Raw genomic sequence first — 27,890 nt, 5'->3', positions numbered from 1 at the left:
AAGGGCACAAGGCTCAGAATCTTCTAGACCTCATGAAGACAAAATTCTGAATCAGGAAACACATGTATCCAAAATAGAATAAATAAAAAGTAATCATCATCTAGACTTATAAGTGAAGATGTAAATCAAAGACAGAAAATCCAATGCAGCCAGAAGAAAAATAATATTTTCTTCAAATTACCGTAAATAAAACTGGCAGCAGACAACTTTGCATGTAGAATAATATATTTACCATATAAACAGAAAATAAAGCATCAACCTAGAACTGTATACCCATCAAAATTATCCTCAAGAACAAGGGTAAAATAAAAATAATTTTAGATTAAAAAATGAGTTGACCACCAAGAGACCTGAACTAACTTCTAAAAGTACCAATTAAAAATCATAAATTACCTGACTGGATTAAAAGAAAAATCTAGTAATATATTCTTCATAAGAGATACCTAAAATCTAAGGACATAAGAAAAGTGACATGAAAATGAAGAAAAAGGTTATTCCAGGTAAATTACCACCAAAAGAAAGGTGGGATAGACCAAACAGACCCTAAGACAAAAAACAAAATTAAGCGTGGAGAGAACCACAACATAACAGAAAAGGTTCAACCCACTAGGAAAACAATGTTTAGCTTGCATGTATCTAATCAAATAGTCTCAAAATACATAAAAATGAAAACTGTTAGAACTACAGGAAGTCTGTTAGAAGGTAACAGTGGAAGACTACATCTCTCTCATGACAGGTCAAACAACTGAAAATTAATATAGACAGTCTGAACAACACAATTTACAAGCCTGATCTAACACATACGTAACAACTAGAGAATACATACTCTTCACAAGTACACACAGAATAGTTATCACAATTCCCTATGTACAAGGCCATAAAGCAAGGGCAAACAAATGTTTTCAGAACGATAAAATATACAATACATTCTCTGACAACACAATTAAGAAATGAACGAAAAGGAAAAATGTTAATGAAGAAACATTTGGAAATTTTAAAGCATATTTTAAAGAAAACTTTAAAACACATAAGTCAGAGAAGAAATCAAAATAGGAATTTTAATAATACTTAAATTTAAAAGTTAATGAAAATACCATAAATTAAACCATGTTACATAAAGCAAAAATGAACCGTGAGGAAGCGTATAGCTTTACATGCTGATAGTAGGAAACAGGAATGACTAAAAATTAGTAAGTTAATCATGCAATTTAAGTTAGAAAAATAATAAACAATAAACTCAAAGAAGGAAAAGGAAGGAAATCATAAAGGAGAAAAAAATCGATGAACTAAAAAACAAAAATAGAACAAATTAGGCCAAAAATTCATCCTCTGGCAAGATTAATAAAATAGACTAACTTTTGGCAAAATTAATGAAAAAAAAGTCGCACACAAATAATATTCAAAATGAGAAAAGGGAACATAACTACAAGTAAAAGAGATTGAAGAGAATTAAGACAATACCATGAACTTGATGCCAATAAATTTTTAAAAATACATAAAATTTACCAAAACTGACTAAAAGAAATGGAAAACCTGAAGTCCTACTACTATTCAATTGCTAATTATCAACAATTTACAGTCCTCCACACACAAAAAATTAGATCCAAATGATCTCACAGATAAAGGCCACCAAACTTTTAAGAAACAAATCACTCCAATCCAAACTGTCCCAGCGAACAGAAAAAAAGGAACTACTCAGCAAATGGCATAAAGCCAGTGTAACCTGAAAACCAAAATCAGACAAGATAGTCAATAAAGAAAAACAACAGGTGATTTCATTCATAAACAAATACAAAAACCTAAATAAAATACCACCAAACCCCATCCAGTTCAAAAAAAGACAGTCCATCAAGGTCAATTTGCGTTTATCTTAGGAACGAATGTAAGAGAATTAAGAATTTTTAAATGTATAAATTGGAATCTATTACACTTAACAGATTAAAGGAGAAAAGCCACAAGATATTGTCAACAGATGCAGAAAAGCACGTGACAAAACTGCAAACAAAGATTCCCCTAACTTAATAAAGAGTATCTATAGAAACTCATAACAAACATTTTTAAGGGGGAAACAATTTTTTAAAATCAGGAATAAGACATGTAGTCTCACTATAATCACATGTATGCTCTCTATAATCACTTCTAATGAATAACCATAATCACATCCACTGAACATAGATCTAAAAGTGTGCCAACAAATTAAGGCAAGAAAAAAAAATTAAGGGAAAATAATTGGAAAGGAGAACCAAAAGTGTCACTATTTGCAAGTGATATAACTGTCCACATACAAAACCCAAAAGAATTACAGAAAACGTATCAGAATAAGAGTTTATCAAGCGGATGACTGAAGATCAATGTAAAAAATCCATTGAATTTCTATTAACTAACAATGAACAGTCAGAAAATAGAATCTAAAAAGCATCATTTGTAACAGCAACAAAACTACTAGAAACCTTGGAATCAACATTTAAAAAGTGTTAGATCTGTAAGAAAAAATTTACAAAACTATATCAAAAAACATTAAAAACCTAAATAAATGGAAATACATACCTCAAATCTTAAAGATTTCAAGTCTCCCCCAAACTGATTTCAATCATTCCAATTTATTCCCAAAGAGTTTTTCGTGTCACATAACAAGCTGTTACAAGAACAGCTAAGACTCGAGTGCCCCCCAGATATCAAGATTTCAGGTAAAGCTGTAGCATTAATAATCACGACAGTGTGGTATCAACACAGAGACAGACAAGTGGACAAGTGGCACAGAAAGGCGAACGAGAAACAGACCCACACACACAGAAATTAAACATGTAAAAGAGGTGGTTCAGCAGATCATTAGTGAACAGCGGGCCAATTCAATACACAGAGTGAGGTCAACTGTAGCCACATGGGGGGGAAAATGAATGTGGATCATTACCTCACACCATATACAAAAATCAGTACCAGATGGATTATGAACTTAAATGTGAAAGGCGTCATTTAAAAACTTCCAAAGAGAAACACAGGAGAATGACTTTATAATCCCAGGGCAGGGAAAGTTTCCAATTAGATTACATTAAAATTAAGAACTTCTGTTCAGCAAAATACACCATGAAGTGCAAAAAGACAGACCACAAACTAGAAGAAGATATTTACAACGTGTATACTCAATAAAGGATCGATGTTACCAGTTTGTTAGTTTTAAAAGACAACCCAACAGAAAGATGGGTAAAAGATATGACGAGGTATTTTTTTGTGAACAAAAAGGACAGATGGTTCACAGACAAATGAAAAGATGCTCAAGCTCATTAGCAATCAAGAAATACAAATTAAAACCACAATGCACATCATTTCATATCCATCTGATTTACAAATATTAAGAAGTCTAACAGTAATAAGTGTTGCAGAGAATATAGATCAACTATACCTCTTACACACTACTAATCAAAGTATATAAATTGACAAAACTGCTTGCCAAAGTATAAGCTGGTACAACCACTTCAGAAAACAATTTGGTATCATTTTGTAAAGCTGAACATTCATACCCCATAACCCAGCAATTCCACTTCTAGCAAATAGCTTACCACAGTGGTATTCCAACATTTTTTTACTCACAAACCACACTTTAAAAATTACATATTCTTCACACTTTAAAACGACATCTAAAAAATTTCAGCCCCAAGTTTAAATAATTGCAAAGGATGAATTTCTAGAGTATCACAGTGACATTTTAAAACTGGCATATCATTGGTTTAAAACGTCGTAATTATTACAGCATAGAGTTGATCAAAAAATAACTAGTATATATGCTGATAATTAAACATAAAAGTTACATTTTATTGGAAATGCAGCTCTTGAAGAGATGGGAAGTGTCTGGATTAAAAGAGGTGTTCCCTAACACTACAGCTGCATGTATTTTAGATTATCCTTTTGTTTTCCATGGAGAGTTTCTCAACTGGGACACTACCCTGGTAAGATCCCATATGGGTGAGCGTTATGCATTCCTAATTTAAGGCAGAAGTGCTACTGTGAGAGGGAAGGTGAGAAAGTAGAACCAGGAGGAAGTTTCTGTCACAGGCTTCAGGCATTACCAGTTTTACGAAAGGGTACACATGGAATTTAATGATCACAAATTGATTCATTAATATTACCTGTGCCCAAGTACTCCTCAGAAAATCTTTATTACTTTCCCAGAGGTCATATACCCCAGTGTGAAAAGTAGAGAAATTCTTGCAACCTATGTACCAGAAGATATGTACAAGAATCTTCAAAATAGCAAAACCTAGAAACAACCAAAATGTTCATCAACAGAAGAATGCATACACTGTGTTATATTCACCCATAGAATATTACACAGCCGTGAAAATTAATGACTTACATCTATACTGAATATCAGTGACTCTTAGAAACATAACATTGAGTGAAATAAGACCCAGAAAGCTGTATCCAGTATTCCTTTTTTTAAATTCAAAAACAATAGAAACCACACAATACATTGTTGACGGATGTATACATATCTGATAAAATTATTTTTTAAAAAACAAGGAATGACACACACAATTTAGGATAGTAGTCACTCTGGAGGTGAGCACATTCAGTATCGGTCATTTTGATTCCTGGATTGATCATTTTGATTCTTGGATTGAGTGGTGGGTTGATAGGTGTTCATTTTATTGTTTTGCTTCACAACTTGCATATATGTTACATATTTTGAAAGTATCAAATATTACATTAAAGAGGAAAGAAGATTTTTTAAAAACCATTCATCATATGCAAAAAAGTAATTAAATCACCTCACCCGCTATTAGAGAGGTACATCTAACATACCATGGAATTATCTTACATCAACCATTGGAACTGATACATTAGGTACAAAATAAATGTTTACTGGAATTAATCTTATGAGAACCAAATGAGATAAAGACTGAGCCAGTTAACTGTGAGAGATGAACCCATAGGCTGACACAGGGCTAGAGCAGAAGCCAAGGTGGCTACAAGCAAATTTAGCCGCAAGCTAAAGTTATAAGGAAGCTGGTCAGTAAACAGAAGGCAAAAATGTAAAAGTCAGGTAACATACAGTGTTAGCAAGGCTGTGACAAATGGGTTTCTTCACTCAATACCAGTGAGAGTGAAAATTAGTGCAACCACTTTGAGAGCCTCTGTGATATTTAGTTACGTTGAAGATGCATATATCCTAGTATAGAGCAAATCCACTACTAGGTGTATTTTCTCGAGAAACTTCCAAACGTGTGCACAAAGCAGACAAGTACAAAGATGTTTATTGCAGGATTGTTTTTAGAGTCAAAAACCAGAAATAAAGCCCATCAACAGGAAAACGGATAAGTAAATTATGGTATATTCATACAATGGAATTCTATACCAGCAATTAAAATGAATGAACCAAACACAATTATCCAATTTATTCATATGTAAATCTGAAAATGTGATGCTGATCGAAAAAAGCAAGTTGCAAAAAGACACATTGTTTAATACCATTAAAGTTTAAAACACACAACCCTATATATTGTTTATGGATTCACCGTGATCAAAGTATAAAATATGCAAGGGAATGATATACACAAACCTAAACACAGTGACAACCTCTACGGAAGGAGGGGCAGGAACTGAGAGCACCTCCATATTTTGCAATTTTCGTTCTTTTAAATTAAAAAGAGGATCTGAAGTAAATTCGGCAAAATAATTACATCTGTAAATCTTAATCATGGATTGGTTAGATACCCCTCTGTATTTTATGTGTGAAATCTTCCAGAAATTAAAAAGAAAAAACCGGAAAATTAGGCAAGAGTAAGAAAATTGAGCAAATGAACAGCGAGAAACAGACACCAAAACGCAGCCCTTGAGCGCAGAGCACGAACCTTTGAGCAAGAGGAGAAGTAGTTGGGTCTCTAATGGGTAATGGGTCTCTAATAGGATAAAATGCACATTTCCTGCAATACAGAATGTCCTAACTAGAGCTGTAATTATGAGGAAACTGCTCCCAAGGGAGGAGTAAAACCTGTACGGTGTCTACCTTGTTTCCCTCGCCATGACGCTGGGCAGAATCAAGAGAGTTAATTCACGTGAACGCCATAAAACACTATATGAACCGTTAAGTATTATCAAGAACGCCCAGGATCGGCTAAAAGGTATTTGCCCAGGTGTCGTGTACATATTATTTTGAAAGGAGTCTGCAATCGAAGGTCTTTGGGCGTGTAGGGCGCCTCTGAAAATAGTACGCCACACTGGTACCAACCAACATTCACCTATGCCTTGACTCCATTTTTGGCCCTTGGCCCCCTTATTCCGCCCCCAAAACAGGCTGGCTCGACCGGCCACACCTGACATCGTAAATATTACGGCGCAGCTGGCCAGACCCGCTGCTGTCCCCCCTTCCCATTAGCGCTGGGGGAGGAAGTATGCTCCGAAGAGGCGCAGGGGACGGGGGAGCACTGCACTGATTTCTCCCTCCCCGTCCCCTCCCCGCGCTCGGCAGCCATTCTCACGAAAACAGGTGGCGCAGATGTAGGAAACACAAGACACACAGGAGGAGCGTGCAAGAACGTTCACGAACACTCGCGAACGACGACCTGATCACGCACTCGACAGGACCCAGGCGCGGCTCGCGCGCGGGGACACGCGAGGACGCACCCCCGGGCGGGCAATGCTGCAGGCGGGGGTCACTACAGGAGGCGCGGCCACGCGCGCGGAGAACGCGCACCCCCGGAGAAAGGCAGTAACACAAACGGGGGCTCCCACACCGCCGGGGCGCCACGCCGTCGCCGGGAAGAACCAGCGCGGACACAAAGGAGCCGGGAGGGGACACATGGGCGCGTGCCCACCCGCGCTCAGGCCGGCGGACCCTCCGCCTAGCGAAGGTGTCACCTGCGCACCGACTGCGGCGAGGGTGCGCGTGCGGCCGGGGGATGCGCACACAAAGGGGCTTCTCCCACCCTCGCACAGAAGCCCGGAAGGGGCCACACTTAAAGAAGGAGGACACCAGACAAAGGAAACACACCCACCGAGACCGACAAAAGCGGCCACACACTCCCCCCCTGCACCGGCACCCAACCAGCGCACACACACCGCGGGCGCCACGGCCAACGACGCGGGGCGACGCGCACACACCCACACTCACCACACACCCACGGAGGGGATGTGGAGGGCCCCTCTCCCCGGGCATCTCGGCTGCAGCGCGACAAGGTGACACATCCGGGAGCCCTGCCGCGCGCCAGGTGTGCACTCACCGGGGCCCGCAGCCCGCGAGCCTCGGACGCGGGCCGCCGCCGCCGCCTCAGGCCCTCCACGTCAGCCAGCGGGCGGGCAGGAGCGGCCGGCGGCGCAGGCGGCAGACGCGTCACGTGGGCCGCAATGCACATGCGCCGTCGCGCCGCCCCCACCCCGCCCCCAGCGGCAGAGAGCTGACCGATCCCTCCAGCCCCCGCGCTCGCGCTCTCCTGCTGGACGAGGGTCGCGGTGCGCCTGCGCCCGGGCAGGGGTTGCCTTGGCAACTCGGCCCTTCTCCGTTTTCCTTCTCTCGCCCCCCTGCGGCTCCCTGGTCCGCGCCTGCGCAGAGGACTCGGCACGGAGGTGGCCGAACTGTGGGGAGGGGCCGGAGTGGGCGCATGGAAGACCCAAGGTCGAGGGCCAATCCCAATCCCCGGGCTCGAATGAGAAACGGACCCCACGAGAGGGCAGGTCCGGGTCCCGGGCGCCGAGGCCCAGGCCTGAGGAGGCCGCGCGGGCCTCCTGTCCCTGCTTGCCTTTCCCTTTTCGCACGGAGGCGAAACCTGCAGAGCTGGAGTGGCGTCAGTCCCTCCCCTGCTCCCCCTTGGCCTCGCCCGCTCCTCCCTTGCCTCCCCCCACCTTATACTGCGGGAGGTGCGCGCTGTGGCACGTGTGCTTGTGTGCGCGTGCACGTGAGGTTTGGGGGCTGGCTGCGCCTACAGGCGAGGTATGGGTGCTTGTGTGCACGTGTGCAAGCAGGTGTGTGTTGGAGGTCTGTGCGCAGGTTGCCCGTTGGCAGTGGTTTAGGGTGGGAAAACTGCGGAGGGGCTGTGCCCGTAGCAAAGCGATGAGGTTATAATAGGCCAAGGGTGTGAATCACTGACAGATGATTGTCTTTCTTCCCCACAGATTATCTAAAGCCACAGGGAAAATGGTGGAAAATTCACCGTCGCCATTGCCAGAAAGAGCGATTTATGGCTTTGTCCTTTTCTTAAGCTCCCAATTTGGCTTCAGTAAGTACTTTCCTGATGGATGGCCAGGGCCTTTCTCTGGTGTTCAAGGACAGGAAATTATTGCATTTGTTTGTAGAATGTGCACATAGGAACTGTGATTCTTTCTACCTTTGTCTCTTTTCGAGAAAACCTGGAGGGAACTCTTGTCTGTTAAGAGTGTTCTATATGCCAGACATGAGCCTGAAAGATTTAATCTCAACAAATCTTTAAAATGCAGCACCAGGCAAGATTGCAAAGTGAATGCAACTTGGTCCCTGCCTTTAAGGAAGTCATGGTTTTGTGGACAAGGCAGAGGAGTAAATCTACAATTCTCACTCAGTGTGATAAGTGCCATGGGCAGCCAGTGGCGAGACAAGAAATCAAAATGGAAAGTCAGGGAATTCCCTGGGGGTCCAGTGGTTCGGACTCTGCGCTCTCACTGCCAGAGCTCCATTCCTGGTCCCTTAGGGGGAACTAAGATCCTGCAAGCCACGCAGTAGCGTGGCCAAAAAAACCCAAAAAACCCTGGGAGTCAGAGTGAGCTTTCTCCCAGGGACTTTGTCTTCACCAATAGGAAGGAAGAAGTGAGAAGGCATTGTGGGGTTTGGAAATGAGTAATCTGGCGTGGCCCCGGTGCAGCCTGTGGGAGGGACAGGAATCAGGTTATAGAAGTCAGCTGCACTTTACATCCTGGGTCTCAATCAGTCCCCATAAGGTCCCATTTTACAGATAAGGAAACTGATGTTCACTGAAACATGATATTCCCAGAGTCACACAGTGGGCCCCATGTCTCTCCCCAAAAGGATTTGAGAATTAGGGAGAAAAGTGGGTGCCCACAACTTTTTAGAATTTTGTGGAAACGAGAAAGATGGAATGGTAATGCTTCTGAACCCTAACTGCATCAGTATAGCCAACCAAGCTGTTGGCCAGGGCAGTTTATGGAGTGAAGAAGTTATAACTTGAGTTCAAATCCTGACTCCTCCACAGATTAGCTTTGTGGAGGACCGTTTAGTTAACTTCTTTGGTTCTTCAGAGTCTTCCTCTCTGAAAGGGTGGTGATGTTTATCAAATGCTTATGAAGCATAAGACAGTCCTGTGAGATAGATATTGTCATTACTGTCCTCATTTTGCAGATGAGAATACTGAGGCACACGGGGCTTAAGTAATGTGCTCAAGGTCACACAGCCAGTAAATGATAAAGCTAGAATTTGAACCCAGGCACGCTGGGTTGACTTCACTATGCTGCCTCTTATGTCTGTTGTGAAGATTACTTGCCGTAATTTATGCAGAGCACTTAAAAGAATGCATAGGAACAATAAGTACGGGTTTCTCCCACAATCCGAAAGTAGAGACCATTCCTATGAAACCTTTCGTAAGCAGAAATGGTGTAAAGCGACGATTACCTTAGGGCACATCTTGCTAAGCAATGCACAAGATAAATTGAGATAACGCACTCAATTTGATAAAGATACTCAGTTGAGATCAAGATGCTTACAGACACAGTTCAAAGCTATGGCAGTTTGATGCCGAGATGCTGAATGTAGCTCTGGGGAAGGAGCCCAGACGTGCCACTCTCCCTGCTCTGGGTGGGCACCGCCTGTATCACGGCTCCCTGCAAAACAAACACTGAATGCTTTTTAAGTAAAAGCAAAAATCCTCTTCAGATTTCCTTTGGTTTCCGAAGACAGTTACTAACGTAGGTCTTTCGTAAAAGCGAAATGGCTTAAAGCGAGCTTTCGGAAAGTGGGGATACCTGTACTTATTCAGTGTTAGCTGCTGCTGCTATCGTTATCATCAACATCATCATTTTTGTAAATCCCTGTTGTATAGAGTTATTTGAAGAGTTAGAAACTATATATATAAATAAAAGCAATGACTTTAAGACTGAAATCTAACAGTACCCACAACCAGAAATTAATTCTGCAAGTTTTTCTTGCGTACTTACCATGTGCCAGCCACTATTACAGGCAAGGGAGGAGCAAAACAGCCCCCAACGTCCTGCTTTTCACAGTTTTCATTCTGCTAGGGGGAGATTGCCAATGGACAAATTAAATAATTAAACATACAGAATGTCAGATGATAATGTGTACCATGGGGAGAAATTAAGCAAGAAAGGAGGATGAGGAGTGGGAGGGCGTTGCCATCGTAAATACAGCAGTCAGGTGGTGCCTCACTGAGGGGTGAGTTGTAAGCACAGACGCGAAAAGTGAGAGTGTGCCATGTGGCAATCCAGGGAAAGCGCCTCCCAGAGAATAGCCAGTGCAAAAGCCCGGGGAGGCCAGTGGTTTCAAGGAACAGATGGAGGTCAGTAAGGTTGAAACCTGAGACAGTGAGGCAGAAAGTAATAGGATAGAGGAGGTCAGAGGCCAGTACCCAGCAGTCATAATAAAACTAGGTGGTGGGTACGCAGGGGTTACGTGAGTCTCTCCGTATATTGAAATAGTTACTGATTTAAAAAGCTAATTGTCTTAATCTGTTCAGGCTGCTATAACAAAGTACTATAGACTGGGTAGCTTAACCAGTAGACATTTATTTCTCACAGCTCTGCAGGCAGGGAAGTGCAAGATCAGGATGCCAGCATGGCTGGGTTCTTGGTGAAGGCCCTCCTATGGTTTGCAGACAACCACCCCCTTGCCGTATCCTCGCATAGAAAGGACACTAATCCCATGATGGAGACCCCTCCCTCATGACCTCATCTATACCTAACTGCCTTCCAAAGGCCCCACCTCCAAATCCATCACATTGGGGATTAGGGTTTCAACATATTAATTTGGGGAGGGGGAGGGAAACACAAATATTCCGTCCATCACAGTAGTTATAGATTGTGGTAATAGCTTTGAGGGAAATAAAGGGAAATGATGGAGTAATGAAGGTGTGGTCGGTGGGACACAGCTGGGAGAGCAGGTGATTGGGGAAAGCCTCTCTTAAGGTGACATTTGAGCTGAGACATAAAGCAGGCTAAGGAACCATCTGCATTGGAAGAGCCAAAGGGAGATCGTTCCAGGCAGACAGCGCTCGCTGTAAATGCAGTGACCCTGGGTCCGGAAGGTTGTTTGAAGCACAGAAATGAGACGCTGTCTGGAGGGCTGGACATTGGAGAGGCAGGCCGAGCCAGGTCGTTCCAGTTCTTGCAAGCCCTAGGAAGGATTTTAGATTTTATTCTAAGGGCAGCGAAGGATTTGAACTGGCAAGTGATAGGGTCAGATTTGTATTTTTGGAAAATCTCTCGACGCTGTGTGGAGAACGACTGCTCCAGTATCTCTTTCTTCAGGGTTGGAATGACTAGGTCCCACTCCGAAAGCCTGGGAGTCGTCTTCACTTGTACTTTTCCTTCTCCCCTAACTCATTCATCTGCTGCTGCCACTGAGCCTGCCGGGGTCTCACTTCTTCCACAGATTCATCCTACATGCAGCCGTCACAGTGACGCACTTGAGATCCAGACGTGAACTCCCCTGATTAAAACCTCTGGTTGGGGCCTGGATGGTTATTTCTCTTGGTAGTCTGCTGTAACTGTAAAGTTACCAACAAAATATCCAGTTGTTCCCCTTGCCCAGAGCATAAAGTCCATGTTCCTCGTCCAAGGTCTTCCATGATCTGGGACCTGTTCATTTTCCGGCTGGTTTCTCCCTGCTCAGAGCCTCGTACTTTATGCCCGAGCCACTCCACACTGCCTGGGGTTCCCCTAAATACGTCGCCTCCCCTTCATGTCGTTTCCAGTGCTCTGGCTGCTGCCTGTAAGCCCAGTGCGAAGACAGTGCTCAGGTTCTCGTTCCAGCTCAGTAATGTTTAGCTGTGAGACCTCGGGCAAGTTATTTACATTCCCTGAGCCTCAATTTTTTTCACCTGGGAGTAAGGACTACTCGCACACACCTCAGAGGGGTCTGGGGAGGGTCCAGTAAGATAGTGCCTGGGAAGTTCCTGCCACTGCATTTGACTCATTTCTCTCTCCCACACGACTTTGTGAGAATAGAGACCATGTCTCATTTATCTTTATAGCCTTGACCTTTTCATAGTGCCTGGCATATGGCAGATGTACAGTAAATATTCATTCACTTAATTAAACTAAGCAAATCATTTCCATTTGTGAATTTGCATTTGTTTCCCCACTGTTTGTATTTCCTTTTTTTTTTAAATTATTTATTTATTTTTGGCTGCATTGGGTCTTTGTTGCTGCACGTGGGCTTTCTCTAGTTGCGGTGAGCGGGGGCTACTCTTCAGTGCGTGGGCTTCTCACTGCGGTGGCTTCTCTTGTTGCAGAGCGTGGGCTCTAGGCACGTGAGCTCCAGTAGTTGTGACACGTGGGCTCAGTAGTTGTGGCTCGCAGGCTTTAGAGCGTAGGCTTGTGGCGCGGGGGCTTAGGTGCTCCACAGCATGTGGGATCTTCCTGGACCAGGGCTCGAACCCGTGTCCCCTGCATTGGCAGGCAGATTCTTAACCACTGCACCACCAGGGAAGTGCTGTTTGTTTTTCATTAACCTTGAAAACTCAAGCTCCAAGCCAGTTCCTTGCCAGCTTTTCCCTCTGCCATCTACCACACCAGCTCTCTTCAGACCCCCAGCGCTCTCTCTGTGGATGGGTGCTGGGAACACTGTTTTCTCGTATTTCCGTCCTTCCTCTCACCTGCAAGCCCAGCATTTTCATCTGGCTAACCCCCCTATTCATCCTTTAGGCCCCAATTTAATGACTTCCTCCAGGAAATCTTTCCTAACCACTCACATCACCACCACTGTGGGCTGAGGGCCTTCTTATGTGTTCCGATATCCTCTTTTATTACTCACTCATTAGCACTTATCAGAGTGTATTGAAAATACCAATTTATTCTTCTCTATTCCTTGCTCAATTTTAAGGTCGGAGAGGGCAGAGGGCATCTCTTTCGGGTTCACTATTGTATCGCACACTCCTGACAGAGAGAATTCCGTAATACATATTTGTTGAGAAAAATGTTAATCCTTCATCATCATTGAGACAGGCTTGAAATTTCTCTCTGCCACTTACCTTGGATAGACGATGTAACATGTCTAAGACTCCAGTTCCTCATCTGTAAAAATGGCTTAATACCTCCTAGGATTGTTTTGAGGATTAAATGAAATAATGCATGGAAAGTGCTCAGAAGTGTGCTTAGCCACAGTGAGTGCTCAGAGGTTGGCTGTTGTTATAATAGAGGGACAACAGTAAAGGGTGCCACAGAGACCTGGATTGAGGGAAATAAGACTGTGCTCTAGGAGATAAGGCATGTTGTGGATCAGAACAAGGGTAGATAATTTCACCTTTATGCCCCTAAATGTCTGTAGTTATTTCAACCCTGTGGGGATGAAGTGTTGAACACCTACTACGTATAAAGCAAATTGCTAGGTGCTGTAAGGATTACAACAATTACTAAGGCATGATTTCTGCCCTTAAATTGCTTAAAATACAGTGTGAGTAGTGGAAGTTAAGACATGTTTTTTAAAATAACTAAGAGGAGGGGCTTCCCTGGTGGCGCAGTGGTTGAGAATCTGCCTGCTAATGCAGGGGACACGGGTTCGAGCCCTGGTCTGGGAAGATCCCACATGCCGCGGAGCAACTAGGCCCGTGAGCCACAACTACTGAGCCTGCGCAACTGGAGCCTGTGCTCCGCAACGGGAGAGGCCGCGACAGTGAGAGGCCCGCGCACCGCGATGAAGAGTGGCCCCCACTCGCCGCAACTAGAGAAAGCCCTCGCACAGAAACGAAGACCCAACACAGCCATAAATAAATATAAAAATTAATTAATTTTAAAAAAAAATAAAATAACTAAGAGGAGTTGTTTAATGGGTATAGAGTTTCAGATTCACAGGATGAAATAGTTCTAGAAACCTGTTTCACAGCAATACAAATATACTTGACGCTACTGAACATTACACTTAAAATGGTTAAGATGGTAAATTTTATGGTTTGGTTTTTTTTTTTTTAATTTATTTTTGGCTGCGTCGGGTCTTAGTTGTGGCACGTGGGCTCTTTCGTTGCAGCGTGCCAGGTTCTCTCTAGTTGTTTTATTTGAACCTTGATAGATTGGATGCATGCCTTACTGACCTTTTTCCTTTTTTTTTCCCTCTTCTGCAGTACTATATCTTGTGTGGGCTTTTATTCCTGAATCTTGGCTAAACTCCTTAGGCTTAACCTATTGGCCTCAAAAGTAAGTTCAATGTATTTCTTAAATAAAGTAAGAGTATATCAATGCTGTTTTGAAGGATCAGGTTTTTTTCTTAAGACTTATGCAAATCTTATATTTATTCTTTTAAGATCCATAAGTAGCCATATAGAAATTTAAAGCTTTTTAAAGACGATTATTGATACGCTTCTACTTAAAGATGGTGGGCTAAATGCACATCTTTATCTCTGCTTCTTCTCAAAATCTTGTTAAAATAAGCCCATAGAAAAAAATAATTGTTAAGCTATAATCCCACAGGAGCAAGTAACGGGATAGTGGAGGTGTATCAATAAAATCTTGGGAAGTGGATTGCAGATAGGTGAGAGGTAACTGACTGAATTTCCACTTTCCCACATTGCTAAAGCAGGGAAGCCAGCCAGAGCCTCTGTGCCCACAACACAGAGAGGCCCAGACATTGGAGGTACGGATACCTCTTTAACATGGTATTTCCGGGTTGGGCTGAAAACAGTGTTTAAAGAGCATTCGACCCTCAAATCCCCCTCCTCAGCCCTTAAAGCTGGGAGACCAACCCTCCCCTGCAGAAGACGGGAGTTTTATGCTCTGTAAAGGCTGAGTGAGAGTCTCTAGTCTGGGGGGCACTAGGTCTAACTAGGCACGTTACTGAAAACAGGGATCAGTGAAAATCTGCATTGCTGAATAGTGAGATTCCTCCCAAGCACCTTGCCTCACTAGGCTCTCAGGCTTCTGGTTGGCAGGCTTATACCACCTGCCTCCTCCCAGCAAGATAGGAGGGTCCTCCCTGAAGAAGTTGACCAGCTCAAGAGAAAGGGTCTCTAATTTCTGATAATTAGAGGTCCTCCAATGGAATGGCCAGGTCTCCCATAGTGTGGGTCACCAGTTGGCCATCCCCGCCCACATATGCACAGTGCTTCCAATTAGTTTGTTAGTAGTTCATCTTTATTTTTATTTTTTTATGTCCCCGGCTGCCTCCCTGCCTCCCCAGTACTTCATCTTTAAATATGAATAGGCAACTTATCAGACATTAAAAGAAAGCCTCTAAAATGAAATACAAGAGAAAAAAGCAAAAAAAGAAAAGAGAAAAGAAACTTGAAGAAAATGGAGATAATGCAAAGAACAGAAGAAAACTTTAAAATAAAATCCTCAGAGATAAAAAAAGATTATGACTATGAAACAACAGGATGCTATAAAATAGGGAATGTTCAGAGAATTACTGCATTTGGAAATTATAAATATGGTAGCCAAAATTAACATTTTAATTGAAGGTTTAGAAGAAACACCAAAAGTAATCTCCAGAAAGTAGGATAGAGTATAGCAAAATAGAAAATAGAGAAAAGATGAGGAAAGTATAACAGCAAAAAATCTTAGAAGTTCCAGAAAGAGAAAACAGTAGGGAAGAAATTATTAAATAATGCACCCAATAAAACATGTGAGGTAGAGCATTTGATGTGTTTAACTGTATTAAGAGGCATACTAGACTCTATCAGAGAATTTGAGGATGGAGTATTGATAGGTACATGGGAAACCAAGCAAACAGACAAAAAGTAGTAATTACTTAATTTCCAGGAAAAACAAAAAATTGTACAAGAAGACATATAATAATAATACGTTACGGTGCTCAGTTGCAAACATTATTTATATATACATCTTTATCTCCATATTAGGATGTTCAGAGAAAATGTCTGATGTTTAAAAAAATCAAGAAATAATAATAGGAGTATGTTGTGTAGGAAGGTGGAGGTAAACACCAGAAGAAACAGCTTAGGTGCTGAAAGTGTCCCCTACTGGGAAGTAAGACTCCAGGGCTCAAACAGGGGTACAGGATAGCAGCTTCACTGTAGGCCAGTAGAACTATTGGACTGCCTTTTAGGTACATGTATTATTTCAGTCAAAGCTAAAATTAAGTTTAAAACTGTATTAACTTGGTGATGAACTGTAGAGAACTGCAACTTTTTAGGAAGTCTGTAACCTACTTTAATATTCTTTTCTGCAGATACTGGGCAGTCGCACTGCCTGTGTACCTCCTCATTACTGTAGTGATTGGTTACGTGCTCTTATTCGGGATAAACATGATGAGTACCTCTCCACTCAACTCCATTCATACGATCACAGGTAAATTTATATCAAAGGAAAGTGCCGGGGGATGGAGGAGTCGGGTATTAACACTTTTGTCAAGAAAAGCAGGGACTTCCCTGGTGGTCCCGTAGTTAAGACTCCATGCTCCCAGGACTCCCCTGGTGGCGCAGTGGTTAAGAATCCTCCTGCCAATGCAGGGGACACGGGTTCGATCCCTGGTCTGGGAAGATCCCACATGCCATGGAGCAACTAAGCCTGTGCACCACAGCTACTGAGCCTGCACTCTAGAGCCCAAGGGCCACAACTACTGACCCCACGTGCAGAAACTACTGAAGCCCACGTGCTCTGGGGCCCATGTGCCGCAACTACTGAGCCCACATGCTGCAACTACTGAAGCCCATGCACCTAGAGCCCGTGCTCCACAACAAGAGAAGCCACCGCAATGAGAAGCCCGTACACCGCAATGAAGAGTAGCCCCTGCTCACAACTAGAGAAAGCCCGCACACAGCAACAAAGACCCAACACAGCCCCAAAAATAATAATAATAAAAAATAAACCTAGATCACTTAAAAAAAAAAAAAGGCTCCACACTCCGAGTGCAGGGGGCCCAGTTTCAATCCCTGGTCAGGGAACTAGATCCTGCATGCCACAACTAAGAGCCTGCATGCTGCCACTAAAGGAGCCCACATGCCACAACTAAAAAGATCCCACATGCTGCAACTAAGACCCAGCACGGCGAAATAAATAAATAAATAAATATTTTTAAAAAAGGAAAAGCAACAAAGAACAGGCTGCAGTAATTGACACACATCAGCATAGTAAAAAAAACTGGGAGAAATAAATACAATTATACCAGAGGAAATGTTCACATGGCACAAATAAGCTCTCATGAATATGCTGTTTATTACACTAGTTAATAGGTGTATTTACTTATAAAAACCACAAGTATGTAATATGTTCCTTGGCAACTTTGCCTGAGAGAAACTTCTTTTATCCTAAACAAGCTGTGTTGATCAAGGGATGACAAAGAGGTCCATACAGACCTTGTCCAGGAGGAGGAATTTGGGGGTGTGTACCCTCAGGATCACTGTGTACACCTAACCGCAATTAAGTGGATAGAAGAGCCACAGCATGTTTTTTGTAGTTTTTGTTGTTTTTAAGTTCTTTTATTTCAAGTCTAAAGATTAAAGTAGATTCCTGGGAGTTTCCTGGTGGCCTGATGGTTAGGATTCCCCGCTTTCACTGCCATGGCCTCGGTTCAATCTCCTGGTTGGGGAACTGAGATCCCACAAGACGCGTGGCATAGCCAAAATTTAAAAAAAAAAAAAAAAAATTAGATTCCTGAACTTGCTTGGATTCTAGGAAGCAAAGTATTTTTTAAGTTCTGGTATGATTTTTTAACTTCTAGATATTGCTTTTCTGATAACCTACTGTGTTCCCTGCATACTTGGCTGGAATTACAGCAAATAGACAATTTGTACAAAGAGGGGAAATTGTTAAGTTTGCATGAATGATTGTACCAAATGATTGGGGTATTGATATAATTCTGTTCCTATGAGAAATGTACAAATGGGGCTTGAAAAAAAAAATGGGGCTTGAATCATCATTGTACAGTTGAATGAAATATTAATTTCTTTTTCTGTAATTTATTTTTGGCTGCATTGGGTCTTTGTTGCTGCACGTGGGCTTTCTCTAGTTGTGGCGAGCAGGGGCTACTCTTTGTTGCAGTGCACGGCCTTCTCATTGCAGTGGCTTCTCTTGTTGCGGAGCATGGGCTCTAGGCTTGCGGGCGTCAGTAGTTGCAGCACATGGGCTCAGTAGTTGCGACACGCAGGCCCTAGAGCACGTGGGCTCAGTAGTTGTGGCGCGTGGGCTTAGTTGCTCCGTGGCATGTGGGATCTTCCCGGATCAGGGATCGAACCCGTGTCCCCCGCTTTGACAGGCGGATTCTTACCACTGTGCCACCAGGGAAGTCCCTGAAATATTAATTTATTACCCAAGTTAGAGGTTGCAGAAAGTACTTGGCTGATTTTTATTCTAATTGGGACATTTCTTCTAAAGAGAGAATTTAAGGGGCCTTTTAATTATGTTAAACATGGTATTTGTCATTATCCAAACATTAGCCTAGTAAACTATGTGGTGGGTCTCCACAAACCACAGAGATTGTTGAAGAAATTGCTTGGGTAAACAGAGCCTTGTGTCCTCTTCTTACAGATAACTATGCCATAAACCAACAGCCGAAGAAATACCAAGAAGAGGCCATCCCAGCATTAAGAGATATTCCTATTAGTGAAGTAAACCAAATGTTTTTTCTTGCAGCCAAAGAACTTTACACCAAAAACTGAATTGTACATAGACTAATACCAAACATTTATTACAAATTTTTGATGGAAGAATTTCGACCATAGTAATTTTGACTGTCTTTCTGATTAATATCCAGTATTGAAATGTTAAAAAAAAAAGAAAGAAAAATGTAAGTTGAACTTCTCTTAGATTAAGTTCTATTAATATTATAAATGTTATCAAATAGTAGTTACTAATGGACAGAGTAAATAAAATACTGCATTACCGTATGGCAAGTGTCCCTCCAGAGAGGCATTCATGTTGTAACTTTCAAAGGGCAATTGTGTACTTCCCACTGTTTGTTCTTAGAAGCCCAGAATTCAAACTCTTAGGTTTAGGAGAAGGGCACATTTAATGTGTGTCTTTGCCATCAGATTCGTGTCTCAGGGACGACTGCTTTAGATGGGGCAGTTTACGAAAGCTGCTGTGAGGAGGCAGTTGGGGTTGAGGTTTGATTAGCAAAAACAGGAGCCATCACATAAAGATTAGGGGGTCAGCAGGGAGCTTCCAGTACCAAGCAGGCAGGACAGAGACCTTGGGTGGGAAGAAGGGAAGGAGCGTGGTGTGTCCTAAGGCCAGGAGGCCAGCAGGGGGCCTAGCGCTTGCTGCGGGAGGGTGTGAGGGCTGTGTGGACCAGTGTAAGAAGTCTGGGTTCACCTGTCAGTGTGATGGGTTTGAGGCACTTCACATGCTGAGCCATTAGGAGGCTTTGAGGAAAAGTGTGTCACGGCCTGATCTGTGTTTTTTAAAAGCCACTGGGGGGAGTTCCCTGGCAGTCTGATGGTTAGGACTCTGCGCTTTCACTGCAGGTTCACTCCCAGGTTGGGGAATTAAGATCCCACAAGCTGCTCGACGCGGCCAAAAAAAATAAAATAAAAGCCACTGGGCGGTGGGTGGAGGGTAGGTTCGGGAGGGGGAATTGGGGACGGGGAAGAGTGTGGAAGTAGGGAGACCGGTCAGGAGGCGATTGCATTAGTCCAGGCAGGAAATGCTTGCCGCATAGAGCAGAGTGGTAGCTGTGGAGCTGGGGAGGATCGCGTAGCTTTGCAGCATTTGTTGGAGACACAGCTGACTGGGTAGATGGATCTGATTGTACAGGGTAGGCAGGCTACTGAGAGGAGTTGTGATCAAGAGTCATTCCTAGGTTTATTTGAATTACTGAACTGAGGAGATGATTGCACCTTCTACTGAATCAGACAGATTTGGGGAAGTGCAATTGAGGGGGTTGGAGGATTTGGTAACTAACTATGGATTAGTTTGAGCAACGCTGCCATATTAATATCTGGGTATGTCTCGTGTAAGATTAAGAAGCTTAGATAGAAATAATTTTAAAAGAAACAAGCCACCCATAACTTAGCAAGAGTATACTCACAGTTGGCCAGGGGGACCAAATCTAAATTCATCTAGCACTCAATGCCGCCTATCTTTTGATAACTTAAATCGCTACCCAGGTTTGGAGCCACACATTTTAATTTATGCAAATTTAACTGTATTTTCTGTATTTAAAAATAAAAAAAGGAAAGAAAGAAAAGAAAAAGAAACTAATAATTTTAAATAGTTGGGAAAACTAGGACTTCCATTTCAATAACCATATCCCTGCCCAGTAAGCATGAGATGGATAACGTGAATCTGCTGTTTCTGTTCCCTAATAAGTAAGCATGAGATGGATAACGTGAATCTGCTGTTTCTGTTCCCTAATAAGTCCCACCCAGTTCCTGTATTAATTTAGGGTAAGGGCACGTCACCACACTGAAGAGCAGTTTGAGGGGACCAGCCAACTCTATCAAGGGTAGAATGGTAAATAAATTGTGTCCTGTTTATACAATGGAAAACGACACAGCCATGCAAACAAGAATGAAATTACTGCTCTACCTAGCAACGTGAGTGAATTTCACAGATACAATGTTGGGCATAAAAAGCCAGACATAAAGGAATATATATATATATATATATATATATATATATATATATACTGTATGATGCCATTTATATGAAGTTCAAAATCAGGAAAATAATTTTTAAACCTATGGTGATATATATTAGAATAGTGGTATTAACTAGGAGGCAGCATGAGAGAATCTGCTGGTGATTTGGAAATGCCCTACATCTTGATCTGGGTGGTAGTTACCTGGGAATAACGTATGTTTAAAAAAATAGTTATTATCATTAAGATTTGTGCTCCTAATGTAAGTTATACATCAATAATGAGGTAAAGAACAGTACTATGCCCCATCCCCAGAAATTTTGATTCATTGGTCTGGAGCGGGGCCCAGGCCGGGGTAATTTTTAATGTCACCCAGACACTTATAACAGGCAGCCAGGGTCAGAACTTCGCCTTCATTGATTGGACCTAACTCAGCCTGTGGTCAACCAGGGAAATGGCCATTCACTTTGGAAGAGAAAGTGGCAGTTAATAGAACTGTCCTCTTCCCACCAGACGGGGGGCTGCGATTCCTTTGAAGGTCATGATCAATTTAGTGCAGTGATTCTCACCTTTTTATAAATCTCAGGACCGCTTTATACGCATAAAGAGTAAGAGACCCTGTGCTTCCCTGGTGGCGCAGTGGTTGAGAATCTGCCTGCCAATGCAGGGGACACAGGTTCGAGCCCTGGTCTGGGAAGATCCCACATGCCGCGGAGCAACTAAGCCCGTGTGCCACAACTACTGAGCCTGCGCGTCTGGAGCCTGTGCTCCGCAACAAGAGAGGCCGCGACAGTGAGAGGCACGCGCACCGCGATGAAGAGTGGCCCCTGCTTGCCGCAACTGGAGAAAGCCCTCGCACAGAAACAAAGACCCAACACAGCCAAAAATAAATAAATAAATAAATAAAAGTGAAATTCTTTAAAAAAAAAAAAAAAGAGTAAGAGACCCAACGAGTTTCTGTGTATGTGGATTATATTTAGAAATTGAAGTAGAAATTTTAAAAATATTTGTTTATAAATAATAAACCTATTACATTTTGTTGTATTTAAGTAACATTTTATGAAAAATAACTATATTTTCCAGAACAAATTTAGTGAGACAAGTAGAATTGTTTAACATTTTTGCAAATCTGTTTAACATCTGGCTTAAAGGAAGACAGCTGGGTTCTCATATCTGCCTCTGCATTCTGTTCTGGTACCACATGCCACAAAGCCTCTGGAAAACTCCACTGCATACTCACAAGAGAGTGAGTGTGAAGAAGACAAATAGCATCTTCTTATTATTTCGAAGATGGTTTTGACCTCAGAGACCCCCTGAAAAGACTACGCTTTGAGAACCACTGGTTAGTGGGCCTCAACTAGAGTGTATGTGTGTGTACCTGAGTAGAATACATTATAGCAGAGCACATTGCACTTGGTGAATATCTTGATTGAACACCTTCTGTGGTCACTTCAGATCCTCTCTGTCCCACCTCTTATTCCAGCCACTGATGCTGCTTTGACCAGGTCCACACAGGTGCCCCCTGCCAGTGCCCCCTGGAATCGGGGAGTTAACACCATAGGACACCATGGGCAGGCGTTAAGCTCCCAAAGAACTGGTCCTGAGCTGCAGGCAGGTCTTATGAGCTTGAGCTGTGGTTACCATGGCAACGGTGAACTCAGTATTGGCTCCTCGTCTTTGTTTTGCTCCCTTGCTTCCCACTCCTCCCTAGTGTCACTTTCCAAATAAACTGCCTACACAAGCCTTTGTCACAGGCTCTGCTTTCAGGGGAACCCCGGCTGACAGGTTTGTATTTTGTAAAAATGTTGCTTCGGCTATAGGGCCCATGATGTCTGATGCACTTCCCTGCTGCATCTCATAATTTAAGAAAAACACTTGAAAGACACTGTGCTTTGCAGTGAGCCCAACTAGTAGCATAAAGTACTCCAAATAAAAAATGTCAGTGATAGAAAACTTCCAATTTTAACAAGACCCCCTCCAGTAATTAGATTCTCAGAATTAAAAGTCCAAATATGAAACTATCTATGAAAAGCCTACAGAATTCAAATCCAAAATTCTGCCCTCCCTCATTTCTTTTTTTCTAGTTGTTTTTTTTTTCTTTTCTGCTCACTTCTTTTTTAAATTTATTTATATTTTATTTCTGGCTGTGTTGAGTCTTCATTGCTGCACACGGGCTTTCTCTAGTTGTGGTGAGCGGGGGCTACTCTTCGTTGCGGTGCGCGGGCTTCTCATTGCACTGGCTTCTCTTGTTGTGGAGCACGGGCTCTAGGCGCGCGGGCTCAGTAGCTGTGGCTCGTGGGCTCTAGAGCGCAGGCTCAGTAGTTGTGGCGCACGGGCTTAGTTGCTCCGCGGCATGTGGGATCTTCCAGGACCAGGGCTCGAACCCATGCCCCCTGCATTGGCAGGCGGATTCTTAACCACTGCACCACCAGGGAAGTCTGCTCCCTCATTTCTTTTTCTTTTGTTTTGAACATCTTTATTGGAGTATAATTTCCTCATTTCTTGACCTGCCCTCTTTTAGTCAGAAGGATTTCAATCAAGTGCCTGGATTTTCTCAAGAAGCTGCTCTGTAGGCATCCATCAGAACAGGTGTCACTCCTTAAGCAAATGGATTCAATCAAAAATGTCTTGTATATCGCACTTTTTCAAAGAGTCGGTAGGACACACAATATCATATTATCAGCCCTGTGCCTTAGAAAACCCAACCAAATCAACTGCTACAGCAGTTATCCCAGAACCTGATACATTGAACAGTACAGGCCCCTACTAGTCAGTAACTGCAATGCAGCTGCGTGGAACATGGGGAAAGGGCAGCAGAAAAGGAGCGGTTCTTGATTTGTCTTCCCAGCTTACAGGTCAGGCTGGGCAGTTGTCAAGATGCTCAGATCACTCAGTGTAAAACCTAATTGGGTTAATTGTGGCCCTATTAATTAATACTACCTGAGAATGGGCAGAAATTTACTTATCCCATCTCTTCTAATCAGGATAGTCTAAGTCAAAAGGCAACAAAATTTCATTTTTCAAAGAACAAAACTTTGAGATAGCCACCAAATGGGGCCATGTAGAAAGGGACAGCCGGTGTCTCGGGTCACCTGTATGGACTCCTGACCAGGACTAAATATTCTCTCGCCCACCATGCCTTGTAACCACAAAAGTCTCAGTGTGCCAGAGATGTGATGGAAACCTCAGGGACCAAAGGAGCCATGGAGTCAGAAATGACGGCATTATAGAAAATGCAGTTGTAATTCCTGAACAAGGGCATTTGTGGGCCAAGATTTATTATATCTGTTTCCCATGATACAGAGGAAAAACCCTTTCCAATAATTCAGTACCTGTCTCCAGCTACTTCTGCAAATCCAGAGTACCCAGGCTCTGCTTGTGTAGGTCACAGTCACAGAGGGTCACGTGGCCAGGGCTGGATGACGCCAGCCTCACGGTGACTCACACATCAGTTGCGCCACTGGCGTTACTAACTAAGCCTGTTCACGCGGCCCCCGCACGTCAGAGGCAGCTGTGAATCAGCCCGCATCAGCTGCTGCGGGGCTTCAAGGGGCCCCTCCTGCCCTCTGACATTTCGGCTTCCAGCACCGCCTGTTCTCACTGTTCTCAAGTGATAACTCCTAGGGAGGCATGCAGGAGGCACAATCATCCCTCACCACCCTTCTGTGAAGGAGAAGCACCCGACAGGAATTAAAATACACTATATATTCATGTGATAAACCTGAAGCTCAAAGCAGGCTTTGTTCCCAAAAGCTGATGTGAGGGTGGCTGGGCCTGCCGATCTGGAGGCTCAGCGGGACCTGCTGCGTGCACGAGGGAGTGTGCTGGGCTGCAACCTGGGAGGTCCGGGCAGAGGGCAGACAGCTGGCGAGCAGTCAGTCACCTTTGCCCGTTTCCACCCATGGGCTAAATTGCACCTGTCCCGTGAGGGTAAGGAGTAAGGGGTAGAGAGAATGGCAGAAACCTCTTCCCCAGGACTTCCCCAGGAAGGACACTCAGTGTTCTATCTCAGTGTTTCAGCCACTGAGCTAGAAATGAGGAGAAAGACCACGGTTCCCCCGCACTGGCCACTTAGGTTGTCTCCTGTGTTTCCCTATTTTAAATAATCAGTACAGCAAACATCTTTGTGGAATTGTGTCCCGGGGCTAGGTTCCTTACATTGGAATTATTACAGGGTCAAAGGGCTTGAACTTTTTAAAAAAATTTTTATTGGAGTATAGTTGCTTTACAATGTTGTGTTAGTTTCTACTGTACAGCAAAGTGAATCAGCTATACTTATACATATATCCCCTCTTTTTTGGATTTCCTTCCCATTTAGGTCACCACAGAGCACTGAGTAGAGTTACCTGTACCATACAGTAGGTTCTCATTAGTTATCTATTTTATACATAGTATCAATAGTGTATATATGTCAGGACTTCCCTGGTGGTGCAGTGGTTAAGACTCCGAGCTCCCAAAGCAGGGGGCCCGGAGTTCAATCCCTGGTCGGGGAACTAGATCCCACATGCATACCGCAACTAAGAGTTTGCATGCCACAACTAAGGATCCCACGAGCCACAACTAAGGAGCCCACCTGCCACAACTAAGACCCAGCAAACCAAATAAATAAATAAATAAAACAAGAAAAACTGGTTTGAAAAAATAGTGTATATATGTCAATCCCAATCTCCCAATTCATCCCACCCCGCCCTTTCCCCCTTGGTATGCTTGAACATTTTTAAGACACTTCATATGATTCCAGACTGATCTCCAAAAAGATTCTATCAATGTACACATTCACTGTAACTCACTAACATCGAGTACTACCCTTATATTGGTGTGATGGTTAATTTTTTGTGTCAACTTGACCAGGCTAAGGGATGCCCAGACAAATGGTAAAACATTATTTCTGAGTGTGTCTGTGAGGGTGTTTCTGGAAAAGATTAGCATTTGATCAGAAGACTGAGAAGATCTGCCCTCCCCAGTGTGAGCAGGCATCATCCAGTCCATTGAGGGCCCATATAGAACAAAAGGGCAGAGGAAGGGCGAATTCTCTCTCTCTCTCCTTGAACTGGAACATCCATCTTCTCCTGCCCTTGGACGTCAGAGCTCCTGGCTCTCAAGCCTTTGGACTCAGACTAAATCATACCACCTGCTTTCCTGGTTCTCCAGTTTACGGATGGTGGATTATGGCACATCTCAGACTCTGTAATCATTGGAGCCAATTCCCATAATAAATCCCCTCTGATGTTTCTATGTGCGTCCTCTTGGTTCTGTTTCTCTGGAGAACCCTGACTAAGACAGCTGGGTGTGAGATGTTCCTCACATTTGGACTATACGAAATGTCACAGTGTTCCATTTTTCCAAATCTGACTAAAGTGTTTTGATTTCCCACTCTCCGTTATTGACAAGACTTTCAGAGTCATCTGTTGGGGGCTTTTCTCACCCTCCCTCAGGTGTTAATGCTTATTCTATCCAAGAAAATGGGAGAAAATACTGGCTTTTAGTCCGTGGTATTTGCCATCCCTGCCGTTGTTTCACCCTCTCCCTAGCCCCACACAGGAGACCCCAGGCTCATGTGGCTTGTGCTCAGTGCCCACGTGCCCCAGCTGGCCACCCCATTCAAGGCCTCCACCCTGGGTGCTGCAAGACCACTCACCTCTCCCTATTTCAACATGCCCAGGCATCACCGCTGGGGTTGGGCACCCACCCTGTGGCAGGAGTTTCTACAACCCCCAGCTCCCTTTGCAATGGTTTCCACGTGGTAACCTAGAATAAAGCTCCTTCTCCCTCACAGCAAGGCAGTGCAGCCTCGGTTTTTTCTGGGCAGTGCCCTGGATGGAAGGGGAAGGAGGGTGTGTAACTTCCGTAGACTGCCTTTCAAAGGAGGAGCATATCTTCTTCATCCCTCTTCATTCCCCTGCCCAGCGTGTGGAATTAATGACTGGAAATTGAGGTGCCCCTTGGACTGTGAAGTGACCCAAGGAATAGAAGCCACACAGCAGCAGAACAAAAGGGCAGAAAGAGCTCAAACCCTGACCCCATACTAGCCCTGAATGGCCTACCCCTGGACTTGGATGTGCGGAGATTTCCTTCCATCTTGTTTTAGCCACGGTTATTTTGGGTTGTCCAATCAGAGCCACACCTGAACCTGCCCATACATTTCCCTTCAGGGTCTAGACACAGAGACGTCATCTTTACCTGCTGGGGTAGTCTGGTAATTGCCAGAATGGGTGTGGATGTCTATTCTCAACCTTTGAAGGGGTCAAGAAAACTTAAGGGGCTGCTAAAATGCCGGTTTCCGGCTCTAGTGAGTCTGGAAGTCCTTGGAATCTGCACGTTTAACAGGCATCCTTGGAGAGTCTGATGGGACTAGACCATGGACCACATGTGGAGAGATGCTGGGCCTTTGAAACGAAAAGCCTGGTTAGGGATGGTCTCCAGGCTACAAAATCTCTTCTATCTGCACAAAAACCTCCGTCTTCCCTCCACACTACCTTCCCCAGACACACACGTGCGTGCCACCCGCACCAAAGGAGACCTCCACCTGTGATGGTCTGTTCTTCCTGGGCTAGGAAGGAAAGACACCGTATTTTTCCTTTGGTGACTCTATATCAGAAAAAATCAGCAAGATGCCCGAACATGGCTCAGAAATGACTGCTTGTCCTACTTTTGTTAATACAGAAAATAAAGGAATAATATGTAGTTTTAATTTGTAAATTCGAATACTAATAAAGTTCAACATTATATACAAACGGGAACTAAATATACATTCAAATGGCCAACTTCCAAGAAGCAAAGTAAAAAAATATGGGCTTTGGCACCAATCAGCCCTGAGTTCAAATCCCAGCTCTACTATTTCCAGCCAGAGTGACCTTGGGTGTGTTACTTGACCTCTCTGAGCCTCAGTTTCTGCGACTATAAAACAACACCAATTTTATAGGCTCTAGGGAAACACGAAGTATATAATGTACTTAAAACCATGCTTGGCACACAGTAGGCCCTTTTTTAATAATAATCATGATTCTACCTCTTGCTTTTCCTCATGTTGATCACTGCCCTGACTTGTGCTTCATCTCCACCAATTCTTGTCATCATTGTATAGTGGCTGCCATAACAAATCACCTCAAGCTTAGTGTCATAAATCAACAGAAATGTATTCTCTCACAGTTCTGAAGGTCTGAAATCAGTTCTCTTGGGCTAAAATCAAGGTGTCAGCAGGGCTGAGCTC

The 27,890-nt window shown here is 43.5% G+C and overlaps 2 protein-coding genes across 16 annotated transcripts in view; one reads left to right on the top strand and one right to left on the bottom strand.

The window, feature by feature from the left end:
• TTC3 (tetratricopeptide repeat domain 3) overlaps positions 1-7,304 on the bottom strand; it is a 140,552-nt gene extending 133,248 nt beyond the window's left edge. For 3 of the 10 annotated variants that reach the window (XM_068547065.1, XM_068547052.1, XM_068547060.1), the window contains exon 1: positions 7,109-7,191. The gene's annotated coding sequence lies outside the window, so the exon portion shown is untranslated. Of the gene's footprint in view, positions 1-4,124; positions 4,145-7,108 lie in introns of those variants that run through there. The other 7 variants (XM_068547058.1, XM_068547063.1, XM_068547057.1 and 4 more) reach the window with 5 other exon arrangements.
• An 85-nt stretch (positions 7,305-7,389) lies between these two features.
• PIGP (phosphatidylinositol glycan anchor biosynthesis class P) lies at positions 7,390-19,633 on the top strand. 6 transcript variants are annotated; one of them, XM_068547070.1, is made up of 5 exons: positions 7,390-7,668; positions 8,107-8,210; positions 14,271-14,343; positions 16,331-16,449; positions 18,628-19,633. In XM_068547070.1, exons 2-5 carry the CDS (start codon positions 8,129-8,131, stop codon positions 18,756-18,758), a joined length of 405 nt encoding a protein of 134 aa, XP_068403171.1. In that variant the 5' UTR covers positions 7,390-7,668; positions 8,107-8,128; the 3' UTR covers positions 18,759-19,633. The 6 variants fall into 6 exon arrangements, with proteins under 6 accessions (XP_068403171.1, XP_068403168.1, XP_068403167.1 ...); XM_068547067.1 differs by having other exon boundaries at positions 7,402-7,560; XM_068547066.1 differs by having other exon boundaries at positions 7,520-7,609.
• The last annotated feature ends 8,257 nt before the right edge of the window (positions 19,634-27,890 follow it).

The sequence above is a fragment of the Eschrichtius robustus genome, chromosome 6 (assembly GCF_028021215.1).
Source record: "Eschrichtius robustus isolate mEscRob2 chromosome 6, mEscRob2.pri, whole genome shotgun sequence".
In the NCBI taxonomy this organism is placed as follows: Eukaryota; Metazoa; Chordata; class Mammalia; order Artiodactyla; family Eschrichtiidae; genus Eschrichtius; species Eschrichtius robustus.
Note: the sequence above shows the minus strand (reverse complement) of the source record. Positions and strands in the feature narration are given on the sequence as shown.

What these genes read in the sequence shown, in the direction of transcription:
- PIGP (XM_068547066.1), top strand. An exon ending in TTAACCTATTGGCCTCAAAA is followed by an intron (nt 14,344 to 16,330) that starts GTAAGTTCAATG and finishes TCTTTTCTGCAG; the next exon opens with ATACTGGGCAGTCGCACTGC. An exon ending in CTCCATTCATACGATCACAG is followed by an intron (nt 16,450 to 18,627) that starts GTAAATTTATAT and finishes CTCTTCTTACAG; the next exon opens with ATAACTATGCCATAAACCAA.